Below are 12314 nucleotides of genomic sequence, written 5' to 3' on the forward strand. Positions count from 1 at the left end.
GTCTGTTTTAAGCGAAATCAGCGATGTTGACGAACAAGTCAGTCGCTTCACTGAAATAGTTCTCAATGGTATGCGCCAGTACATACCTATGCACACTCCTACTCGCAGCAAGTTTCCGTTCTGGTTTTCCAAAGAACTTAGAACAGCGCTGAAACTTAAGGAGCGGGCCCACCATAAAGCGAAACGCCCTGGGCTGGATACATGGGCAGATGAATTTCGCCGCTTGCGTTCCCTTTGCAAACGCCTGTACAAGCGGGATCATGAGTCCTACCTTGATTATTTAGAGAATAGTGCCTCTAATCATCCTACTGAATTCTGGCGATACGTTCGCAAGCGTTCGAATAAATCTGATAGTCATATTCACTTAGTTGACTCTCATGGGAATGAAATTCGGAATGTCGCTGACGGCTTTGCTCAACACTTTTCCTCCGTGTACAAATCTCCACTTTTCGACTCCGTGTGCCTTCCAGCTGGCGCACATAATTCCGTTCTTCTCGACGAGAAGTTAGTAAGTGAGAGTCTTAAGTGTTTGAAACCATCTTTATCCCCTGGACCTGATGGCATTCCAGCCGCCATAATAAAAGCCTTCAATAGTACCTTCGTCCCTGTTTTAACCACGATATTTAATAACTGTTTGAAAAATTCTGCCTTTCCCCGCGTGTGGAAAACGGCGCGTGTTTTCCCTGTCTTCAAATCAGGAAACAAATCTGATGTTTCGAACTACCGCCCCATTTCTCTTCTTTGTGCAACCTCTAAGCTTTTTGAATTAGCTTTGCACAAAGTACTTTCCTTCCACCTCAAAAATGTAATCATTCATAATCAGCATGGTTTCATAAAAGGTCGTTCTACTACAACTAACCTCGTGACTTTTATGACGTATACATCAGCTGAAGTCCTTCAGAGGAGTCAGGTAGACGCTGTGTACTGTGATTTGAGCAAAGCTTTCGACGTTGTTACTCACTCATTACTACTTCAAAAGCTTCTGCTGTTTGAGATCGACGTTTCAATTGTAGCCCTCCTACGCAACTATCTTCTTGATCGGTCCTGCTTTGTCAGTGTAAATGGACAGACCTCATTTGTTTACACTCCAACCAGCGGAGTTCCTCAGGGCTCGGTATTAGGCCCGCTTCTGTTCTCTGTTTTTATCAATGACGTTTCCTCCGTGGTCAAAAACTCCTCATTTCTCCTTTATGCGGACGATATAAAAATGTTCAAGGCAATACATACTCTTCACGATTGCTTGTCATTGCAATCTGACATATCCGCCTTCTCTGATTGGTGCTTGAAGAATGGGCTCACTCTCAATTCATCTAAAACCAAGGTTGTCTCATTTACGCGTAAAACGCACAGTCTTCTCTACTCTTATTCTGTGAATGGTAGGCCGCTGCCCAGGGTTGATGAAATTAATGACCTCGGCGTACTTTTCGACCGTAGCCTCAGCTTCTCCTCTCATACAAAACGCATTGCTCTACGGGCTATGCGTACACTCGGCTTCATCTGCAGGCTTTCGAGAGAGTTTCGATCCCCACTTCCTTTCTTAAAGCTCTACCTCTCCATATGCTTGCCGCTTTTGGAATATGCGTCTGTTGTTTGGAACGGAACTTGCCAGTCGAACTGTGAAAAAATCGACAGAGTTCAGCTAAAGTTTTTACGCATATTTCAACATCGGTTTTCTTGCAAAACTTCCAGCTCTCGTCCCAGACGGAGTAACTCACTGCAGCTTCCTTCTCTTAGCTGCCGTCGCGTGAGGGCAGATATAATTTTCTTGTATAAACTTCTTCATAGTCACATTCTATGCCCTCAGCTCCTAGCGCGTATCCATTTGCGTGTACCGCGAAAGATCATAAGGGAATTCAGACCATTCCAAGTTTCTGCGCTCCTGCACTCCCTCTCCCCTCTGGACAGAATGCAAAAGTTGTTTAATTCTCTTTGTCCTCACCTAGATATATTCGAAAATTCTCTCCCTTCCTTTATATTGGATGTCCGTGACGTTCCACTTTGAGCACTCTTTTTCTCATACATAACTTCCCCTTTCATGCATTTTGTCTTTACTACACTTGTGCGTTTGCACCGGTATTATATTGTTTTTTCTCTCCTTAATTGTTCATCACGTGTACTTGTTTTCATTAATATTATTTCTTTAATACTGTATACTCACGCCTGATTGTCTGTAACGCGTTCACTAATTACGTTTCTTATTGTGTATGATTGTATTTCTAGCTTGTATTTCAGAGATCTCTTATTCGTTCATATTAGTATTGGCTTTATTCTTGTTTGTATTTTGCTATATGCTGTACTTGGCTGTTATCGGTCGTTCATTCTCTTTGTTTATTGTTTCATTAGTTATTTATATGTCTGTTGCCTGTTCTAGCTGTTTTCATTTACCGCTGTTCTCGCTGTTTTCTTGTTTTCGCTTTTTTGCTTCATGCTTGCTGTCACGCCTAGTTTATATGTCTTTTTTTTTTCTATCGCCTTGACTGCTGCATTACCTCCCCTGAGTGTCTTCCTTTGTAGTGAAATAAATTTACATTTTGTGCGTGTGAATGGTGTACCAGCACCAAGACCTTTGGGTTGTTCCTGGGCACCGAAAAATAAAGATTGATTGATTGATTGATTGATTGATTGATTATTATTATTATTATTATTATTATTATTATTATTATTATTGTTTCAATTGTAGCCCTCCTACGCAACTATCTTCTTGATCGGACCTGCTTTGTCAGTGTAAATGGACAGACCTCATTTGTTTACACTCCAACCAGCGGAGTTCCTCAGGGCTCGGTATTAGGCCCGCTTCTGTTCTCTGTTTTTATCAATGACGTTTCCTCCGTTGTCAAAAACTCCTCGTTTCTCCTTTATGCGGACGATATAAAAATGTTCAAGGCAATACATACTCTTCATGATTGCTTGTCATTGCAATCGGACATATCCGCCTTCTCTGATTGGTGCTTGAAGAATGGGCTCACTCTCAATTCATCTAAAACCAAGGTTGTCTCATTTACGCGTAAAACGCACAGTCTTCTCTACTCTTATTCTGTGAATGGTAGGCTGCTGCCGAGGGTTGATGAAATTAATGACCTCGGCGTACTTTTCGACCGCAGCCTCAGCTTCTCCTCTCATACAAAACGCATTGCTCTGCGGGCTATGCGTACACTTGGCTTCATCTGCAGGCTTTCGAGAGAGTTTCGAGCCCCACTTCCTTTCTTAAAGCTCTACCTCTCCATATGCTTGCCGCTTTTGGAATATGCGTCTGTTGTTTGGAACGGCACTTGCCAGTCGAACTGTGAAAAAATCGACAGAGTTCAGCTAAAGTTTTTACGCATATTTCAACATAGGTTTTCTTGCAAAACTTCCAGCTCTCGTCCCAGGCGGAGTAACTCACTGCAGCTTCCTTCTCTTAGCTGCCGTCGCGTGAGGGCAGATATAATTTTCTTGTATAAACTTCTTCATGGTCACATTCTATGCCCTCAGCTCCTAGCGCGTATCCTTTTGCGTGTACCGCGAAAGAGCATAAGGGAATTCAGACCATTCCAAGTTTCTGCGCTCCTGCACTACCTCTCCCCTCTGGACAGAATGCAAAAGTTGTTCAATTCTCATTGTCCTCACCTTGATATATTCGAAAATTCTCTCCCTTCTTTTATATTGGATGTCCGTGACGTTCCACTTTGAGCACTCTTTTTCTCATACATAACTTCCCCTTTCATGCATTTTGACTTTACTACACTTGTGCATTTGCACTGGTATTATATTGTTTTTTTTTCTCCTTAATTGTTCATCACGTCTACTTGTTTTCCTTAATATTATTTCTTTAATACTGTGTACTCACGCCTGATTGTCTGTAACGCGTTCACTAATTACATTTCTTATTGTGTATGATTGTATTTCTAGCTTGTATTTCAGAGGTTTCTTATTCGTTCATACTAGTATTGGCTTTATTCTTGTTTGTATTTTGCTATATGCTGTACTTGGCTGTTATCGGTCGTTCTTGTGTTCATTCTCTTTGTTTATTGTTTCATTAGTTGTTTATATGTCTGTTGCCTGTTCTAGCTGTTTTCATTTACCGCTGTTCTCGCTGTTTTCTTGTTTTCACTTTTTTGCTTCATGCTTGCTGTCACGCCTAGTTTATATGTCTTTTTTTCTATCGCCTTGACTGCTGCATTACCTCCCGTGAGTCTGTTCCTTTGTGGAAGACAAATTTACATTTTGTGCGTGTGAATGGTGTACCAGCACCAAGACCTTTGGGTTGTTCCTGGGCACCGAAAAATAAAGATTGATTGATTGATTGATTGATTGATTGATTAATATTATTATTATTATTCTTTCTTAAAGCTCTACCTCTCCATATGCTTGCCGCTTTTGGAATATGCGTCTGTTGTTTGGAGCGGCACTTGCCAGTCGAACTGTGAAAAAATCGACAGAGTTCAGATAAAGTTTTTACGCATATTTCAACATCGGTTTTCTTGCAAAACTTCTAGCTCTCATCCCAGACGGAGTAACTCACTGCAGCTTCCTTCTCTTAGCTGCCGTCGCGTGAGGGCAGATATAATTTTCTTGTATAAACTTCTTCATGGTCACATTCTATGCCCTCAGCTCCTAGCGCGTATCCTTTTGCGTGTACCGCGAAAGAGCATAAGGGAATTCAGACTATTTCAAGTTTCTGCGCTCCTGCACTCCCTCTCCCCTCTGGACAGAATGCAAAAGTTGTTTAATTCTCTTTGTCCTCACCTTGATATATTCGAAAATTCTCTCCCTTCCTTTATATTGAATGTCCGTGACGTTCCACTTTGAGCACTCTTTTTCTCATACATAACTTCCCCTTTCATGCATTTTGTCTTTACTACACTTGTGCGTTTGCACCGGTGTTATATTGTTTTTTTCTCTCCCTAATTGTACATCACGTGTACTTGTTTTCATTAATATTATTTCTTTAATACTGTGTACTCACGCCTGATTGTCTGTAACACGTTCACTAATTACATTTCTTATTGTGTATGATTGTATTTCTAGCTTGTATTTCAGAGATCTCTTATTCGTTCATATTAGTATTGGCTTTATTCTTGTTTGTATTTTGATATATGCTGTACTTGGGCTGTTATCGGTCGTTCTTGTGTTCATTCTCTTTGTTTATTGTTTTATTAGTTATTTATATGTCTGTTGCCTGTTCTAGCTGTTTTCATTTACCGCTGTTCTCGCTGTTTTTTTGTTTTCCCTTTTTTGCTTCATGCTTGCTGTCACGCCTAGTTTATGTCTTTTTTTCTATCGCCTTGACTGCTGCATTACCTCCCGTGAGTCTCTTCCTTTGTGGAAGACAAATTTACATTTTGTGCGTGTGAATGGTGTACCAGCACCAAGACCCTTTGGGTTGTTCCTGGGCACCGAAAAAATAATGATTGATTGATTGATTGATTGATTGATTGATTGATTGATTGATTGATTGATTGATTGACTGATTGATTGATTGATTGATTATTAATTCCAACGACAAGCAGCGAATCCTACGGGGCCTTTTTAATACGGACCATTTTGAGTGCACTATCTCTAAAATCCAAAGAACCGTGAACTTATCTACCATGGAACTGCTACCATTTAGAACGAGTAGGCCGAATTCGAACAAATAGAAGCATAACAAAAACTGGACAGGATGGTTTACCGTCGGTTAAGGCGATATTTAATGACAGCTGGGTAAAGTAGTTGTACTTTACGATATGTTATGGTATAGAATATAGCAGCGACCTCACATCTGTATAGTTCCAAGGTTTTTCTTTCAGTTTTCCACATGTAGGCGTTTTTTCATCTGGGACTGCTCTCACGTCCACCGCTTCTGGAAGCGCAGCGGCACCGATGATCCTCTTCTCGGGGGCGCGTTTCGCAGCTGCTGTCGCTGATAGACAGTGCTACATTCCTCCGCTCTAACCATACCCGACCTCCTCCTACCACGATAAGCACGTTCCGGATGGTTACCGTGGTATGCCTCCGTGCACTCTCGCCATAACCTCCTCCTTTCGCCATACTCTCCTTCGCGGCACCTGCCCTAGGGTGACTACCCTCCGTTTGGTTCCCATAGCAGCCACGTACCAGTTGCGCATTTTCAAGCTCTCGACACACCCTCCCTCCTTCCACTGTAATCGCCCCCCCCCCTCCTGTTGGCATTTTTACGCTTTCGCCTCACCCCTCCTCCTTCCACGGTAACCATTTTCCGGACGGTTACCGTTGTAACGAAACTCTGGTTACGCCTTCCTACGCTCTCGCGATAAAGCCTCCTTCCGTGGTAAACTCTCCACATCATTCCAGGGTAGCTACCCTCTGGGCGGTTTTTGTGGCAACCGCCAATCGGGCGCGCCTTCTTACGCTCTTGCCATACCCTCCTCCATCCAGGGTAACCATCCTCCGGTTGGGGACTCCTAGACTCTCTCGACACCCCCCCTCCTTCCGCGGTAACCGCCCTCCGTATGGCTCGCGTGGTAACCGCCCACCGCGCACGCATTTATCCGCTCACGTGATACCTTCCTCCTTGCACGATAACCACCCTCCATGGCAACGCATCTACCGGCTATAGCCTACTAGTACAACACACGACAGATTACGACGTACTGCTACGACGCGAAACCCAGAAGCGGGCGCTTAAGAGCGGTCGCTATAAAAACTATCCTTCACTCGACTTTTTTTTTTCTTCGGCGAAGAAATTTAGGCAGGAAAAAAACTTGAGCACATTAAGTGCATAAAGTGGATTTAGCAGCCATACGAAGAAGCGCGGGATGAGTATGGAGCAAAGGGAGGTTGTCAACTGTTTGAAATGCCCGGCTGGCGACCTTATACATCGGGAGCAAGATGTGTATTAGGAGAGTCAGTATGCCGCAACCTTAATGATCTGAGCCTGATATAAGCAAAGCCGAGAGAGAGAGGGGGTTTATTGATAAGAAAGGCAGAGAGGTTGGCCTGAAAAATAAAATATCTGGCCTGCTACTCTGCTCTGGGGGACGGGAAGAGGAGATAAAAGAAGGTCACGATGGGGGACGATGATGATGGGAGGAGGCAGATGAAAAACTACTTTTAAAAAAACAAGGCACACTTATCCGTAGACTACGTTTAAATGTGGCATTCACGCGCAAATATTTGCACTTAATAGGACAAGCGGACTCCCCGGAATGTACCACATGTGGCGTGCTAGAGACTATAGAACATGTTTTAGTGGCGTGTCCAGCGTATGCACGTGAAAGACTCATACTCGCATCTGCTCTGAAGCCTATAGACACATCGCTCCTCTCTAAGGATTTGATCCTCGGCGCTTGGCCAGATAGTTTTAGAACTGTAAAGGCAACGCGAGCGCTCTCACGCTTTTTGAGCGACAAGGACCTTGTCTCGCGTTTGTGATGTCAGAAAGTGTGCCTTGTTTTTTTTTTAAGCAAAGCCGAATTTCGTGGCTAGGTTATACAATACCAATACGTTAAACAAACGTCCGACGACTAAGAAATGAACTGCATAGAGCGGCGTCCGTCGGGCGGCCACCGCTTTTCTGAATTGATCTGAATGATGCCTAGTGCCCGACGAATCCGAAGAGGTGGCAGACGCGAGTCCGTTGCAGCACACAGAGCTCGGTCATATTCAGAATTGCCGTTTTTTACCAGCAGCCTTCAACAGCGGACAAACCTGCTGAGGCCTACACGATACGTATTCATAAAAGCGTGAAAGTGTGATTGTCGCAAATACAAGCCATTGTTTAAGCAAAATAATATCACTTTTGTGAGAAAGAATGGTCATCTCAGTTTTAAATAACCGCATTTGCTACGTGGGTCAAGATGAGTCCAAAACCAGCGTACCACCGGAAACCGCCTCGCGGCGAGCATTCCTAAAGGAGTCATTTCAAGCTTTTCAACAAGAAAATTCTTAAGTAACATTCGTTGCAGCGCAGTTAAAATAAACGCTTCTGCCATTTTGAGGGACTAACCAGAGCCGCTGCGCCCTTATCGTTTTAATTCGCGGAAATTGCCACTGGCTGATTAATTCATTTTGTGTCGGCATTAGCAGAGAAAAACCTTGTATGAGTAGCTGCAAATCGTGATGCGAAACTATTTTAATTATTGCAACTGACTTTCATAACCTTTATTAATCGCAATGAGTTTTGACACAAAATATTTTCATATTTCGCTTCCAGTTGGGGTAAAAGCTGGGGTCATAACGGCTACATCCTAATGTCTCGTGACAAGGACAATCAGTGCGGCATCGCCAATGCCGCAGACTACCCCCTCGTCTGACTGAATCACTTAGCCACAAGAAAGTTAATAATGACTAAATCAATAAAGTAAATAAAACGCCATCGGCCTCTCTTTTCATTTCTTGTCACACGACCGCATCTACGGTTGAGGAGATGATACACAATTATATAGCGCAAACAACAGCAAGCTTCCTTTTTATTTCCCACGTTTGGTACCTGAGCATCAAAGAAAAGTGCGTAAGTATTCATGATATAGTGGAACTGCAAGGTCGCTACAGCGACCGCAAGGCGTTTGCAGCGCGCGCACCAAGAAACAAAAGAGAAAAAGAACTTTCCCGAACATTCCGGAAGGCACGCACAGCTGTGAGCGCATCCCAGTGCAGGGTCCAAGACCTCCTTCTTCCGCTACCTCGGCGAAATGGGACGCGTGTGGACAGATGTATGTTCTCTAGAGAATTCCAGCCCTCTGGAGAAAACAGGGGGCGGGAGACGTGTGCTGCGGCGCCTCCTCTTTCTCTAAGCTCCGTCGCCCGCTTCTGGAATTTTTGAAGTGGGTTATATAAGAGCGCGTTGCACCATGCTATGCCGTTCTAGGTCATGCTTAGCGCAGCGACGTAGGCAGCAGGCGGTGTAGGTTTTCGGCAAGCCGTGAAGAGCGAGCTTGAAGCTCGGTGTACTTTTGTGACAGTTTTTGTAGCTGGGTGCATAGCCCCTGTTTCTTCTCTGTGTGCATTCGTTTATGTACAGTTTTTGAAGTGTTATAAAAGCCTGTGTTCGTCCGTTTGTCGTCGTCCGTCTATCATCTGTCTGTCTCCTGCGAGTACAACGCCAAATAAACTACCCCCTTGAAGGAATCGAGGTGTAAACAAGGAAGAACCAATCATCTTTACTGGAACTTCCTTTTATGAGGACTCACAAACAATCGTGTCCCGGAGTGAAATCTTGAAACTGCAAAAGGTTGCTGCAGTATTTCGATTATCCTAATTCCAAACTTGTAGTCTCAGTCTCTTAGCTCTTCGTCTGCTTTACTGTGAATGATATAAATATTTATGCAGACATTTCATTGCGTTTTGTAGGACACACTCAAAAAGCGCTATTCACCTTGTACTGCCGCCAAGTGAACTGTCATCTTTTTTGGCGCAAAATATGCTGCAGCAGCAAAAAATTGCAGATGCACCATCAAATCCTTCATTCATTGTGCACGAAGAGGAGGAAAAGGAACTCCTTTCTTAAGGAAAAGACAAAAAGATCCTCGGGGGGGGGGGGGGGGGGGGGGGTCTTATTACTCAAAGAGCCAACGGGTCTGGGCCTCTCGGACAGCTCTGCCTACTAACCGTATTTGACCGCTTGGTTAAGCAGCTCGCAGAGCGGCCTCCCGTGGGGAGGAGGATAGGTTGGGTATGGGTGAACTTGCATGGGTTGGGAGAATTGCCACAGGTAGTGTATGAGGGTGGTCATGGCCGTCCCACATGTCGAACAGAGTGGGAGGGTCAAGGTGGCCTGGTAACAATGAAGGAGGTAAGGTGAGGTAGAGTAGTTTGTCTGCAGTTGCACCAGACAGCACCGTATTTCGAATCTAGCGTGCGGTGAGGTGGTTGGAGAGAGAAGCAGCTGTGTTTTAATGAGTGGTGATTTGGGGGTATGTGAGTAAAGCCCGGGAGGTTTCCTGCGTGGGCTTGGGTTTCCGATATTCACGCGCCCGGATGAATAGTTCCAGAGCCAGCGCATAAACGCCCCGATTACCGGGGATCGAGGCACGCCTAGGAACCTACGTAAAAGTTATCTGATAAGTAAGCGTGTGTCCCGATGCGAGAATGCGTCGGGTGGTTGGTGAGAGACCTACGTTATGCTGTGCAGGACAGGAATAATAGTAGATTAGTTGGCCACGCCTTTGCGCACAGGGGGCTGATGATGATGACGGTGATGAACATATGCTTCCAACTGCATGTAACTGCAAGGTCTTTGAAGGATTGTGCTCAGTGCCTCACTGAAGAAAAAAGAATGAGTCCTGAAATATAGGTCCTTGCATTTTGTCTCATAATTTTTTGAATTGCTCACCAGTGGGATATGTTTTTTCGAATTGCTGACCAATGAAAAGAGGCTATGCCTCATCATCGATAGGCGAATGAAGTCAATTACGGTAACAAACGATGCTAAGCTCAATTGGGTGCCACGCTGGCAAATGAGACAGGGCCAGCCACTTGGAAACCGATATCATCCCCTGTGCGAACTTCAGGGCAAGCCCGATTGGTGACGGATGGCTCCCATGACGGTATTTGAAAGGCTAGCAGAGCCCACATTCCCGCTTACAGCGTATAACGTATCCTGTAGCCTTTGTGAGGGCAGACTATATGCCTGTGTAGCTTTGTGCTGAAAAACATCGAGAAACTAAACTACAATTGGGCTATCCACTGAAAAGGCGGCTTCGTGCTCCAGCGAGCGAGTCGGTGCTGAATAGTGAGCATACGTGAATGCTGCAAGCACAGGTTTGTTGTCAACGCCGCGAGAGCACATTGGCGTATCAGTACTGATCGGACAAAGAAAACAACCTAACTACGCTAAATGGGCTGGTGTCATAAATCCGTTACTTGTCCCGTATCGGGGCTAGTGTGTGCGAAAAAATCTAAGTCGATTTGAGAATTTGGGTCAAGTGCGAATCAGGCGCACTTGCACTATTTGGCCATGGATTCGCATTGTTTATCCTGGTTTTGCATTGTTTATTTTATTTATTCTTTGTTATTCGTGATATTGCTGTGTGATTAAAGTGGAATCTAAGAGTGTTTTGCGCGTCGTTTTTTTTTTAGCATGGCATGGATTAAGCACAATACCTACGTGCCACAAAGTTTATTGCAGTCGTTTCATGGGTGCACATCAGTCACGGCTCCGGCTCTGCAGCAAATCCGGCGTTGTCGATGTTGTCGTCTGCAGCGTTGTGAGCAAAGAGCGCATTGACCAGCTGCCACCTAGGTCATGTGGCCTTCTCGTGCCGTCAAAATCTGCCCAGCCTGGTAGGTGACAATCTACCAACCAAATTGTGAGCACACTGCCCACCATGGCAGTTGGCGGTTGTTATCGATTGGTCGATAGAAGTCGTATGTCTTTGCGACGTCATCACAACCTGGCCAACATGGCATGAGGCAACCCGCCCGCCTGGCTGTGAGCTGCCTGACCCCCGTGCCACGTGGCAATAATGTTGCGTGAAATAAATTCAATACAGTTGCCTCCTTCCCACCGTGGCGTTGCGCATAAGGTTTACGAGAGCTGGGAAAGTGCAACCTGGGTCTCGAAATCCCCTCCGGTGGCTAGAAACACAGTCACCGGCGGGAATTTCTGGCTTTGAAACAGCCAATTGCTGGGCAATGGCACATCACTTAACGGCTGAACCGCTGCGCTATTAGAAATATGCGCTGGTAGTAATATGACAACTCACCGCTTTATACGAAGGCGATTCAGAGGGTAGTTGCGTCCATAACTCTGCGTGACCACCAGTGGACCAAGAATAGGGAAAGGCCAAATTTTATATTCTGAGGAGCCCAAACTTTTATGTTGGCCCACCTAAAAAGTTCTGAAGGACCCCCGAAATCTGAAGTTTAGTTATTTTATGGTTTTCTCGTCGTAATGTTTTTGAACTTTAAGGTTGTTTGCAGGCCTCCATGTTTCAACATTACATCGTTATATCATTGCAAAGCGCTCGCTGAGAGCGCATTTATTGCCGTGCTCCGTGTTGTTTTTTAAATCATTAATTTAAGAATTGATGCACGAGCTGCCTTTCGTTTCCCTGCATACAATGCGTGGGAGCGGTCAGAACGTTGGCTCTGTGGCACTTCAATACACAAACGCAACGCACAAGCTTCGCACAGAGAACAAGAGGAATGCAATTGGTTGCCGAAATCACCCAAGCCAGACGATTCATAAAAACTGAGAACCGTTATCTCGCTGGAAAGCGAAGTGAAATAATATTACCGCAGTTATATGCAGGTGAATTTATGCTCAGCGCAGGCTGCATGACATGTTTTAGAGGCCCGCTCCTTAATATGTTATGATTACCGGGTATCCTAGCCAATGAAAGCAAATACTTCTTTGGATGGTTGGCCGTCGTCGT

General features: G+C 44.8%; 1 protein-coding gene across 1 annotated transcript in view; it reads left to right on the forward strand.

Annotated features, from left to right (window-relative positions):
- The window catches only part of LOC144099233 (cathepsin L-like peptidase), a 30957-nt gene extending 22705 nt beyond the window's left edge, over window positions 1-8252 (forward strand). The window contains exon 7 of the mRNA XM_077632384.1: window positions 8153-8252. Within this exon, the coding sequence (XP_077488510.1) occupies window positions 8153-8252 (100 nt within the window). The remainder of the gene's footprint in view (window positions 1-8152) is intronic.
- Window positions 8253-12314: the final 4062 nt, after the last annotated feature.

This window comes from Amblyomma americanum, chromosome 7, assembly GCF_052857255.1.
Source record: "Amblyomma americanum isolate KBUSLIRL-KWMA chromosome 7, ASM5285725v1, whole genome shotgun sequence".
Taxonomy (NCBI): Eukaryota; Metazoa; Arthropoda; class Arachnida; order Ixodida; family Ixodidae; genus Amblyomma; species Amblyomma americanum.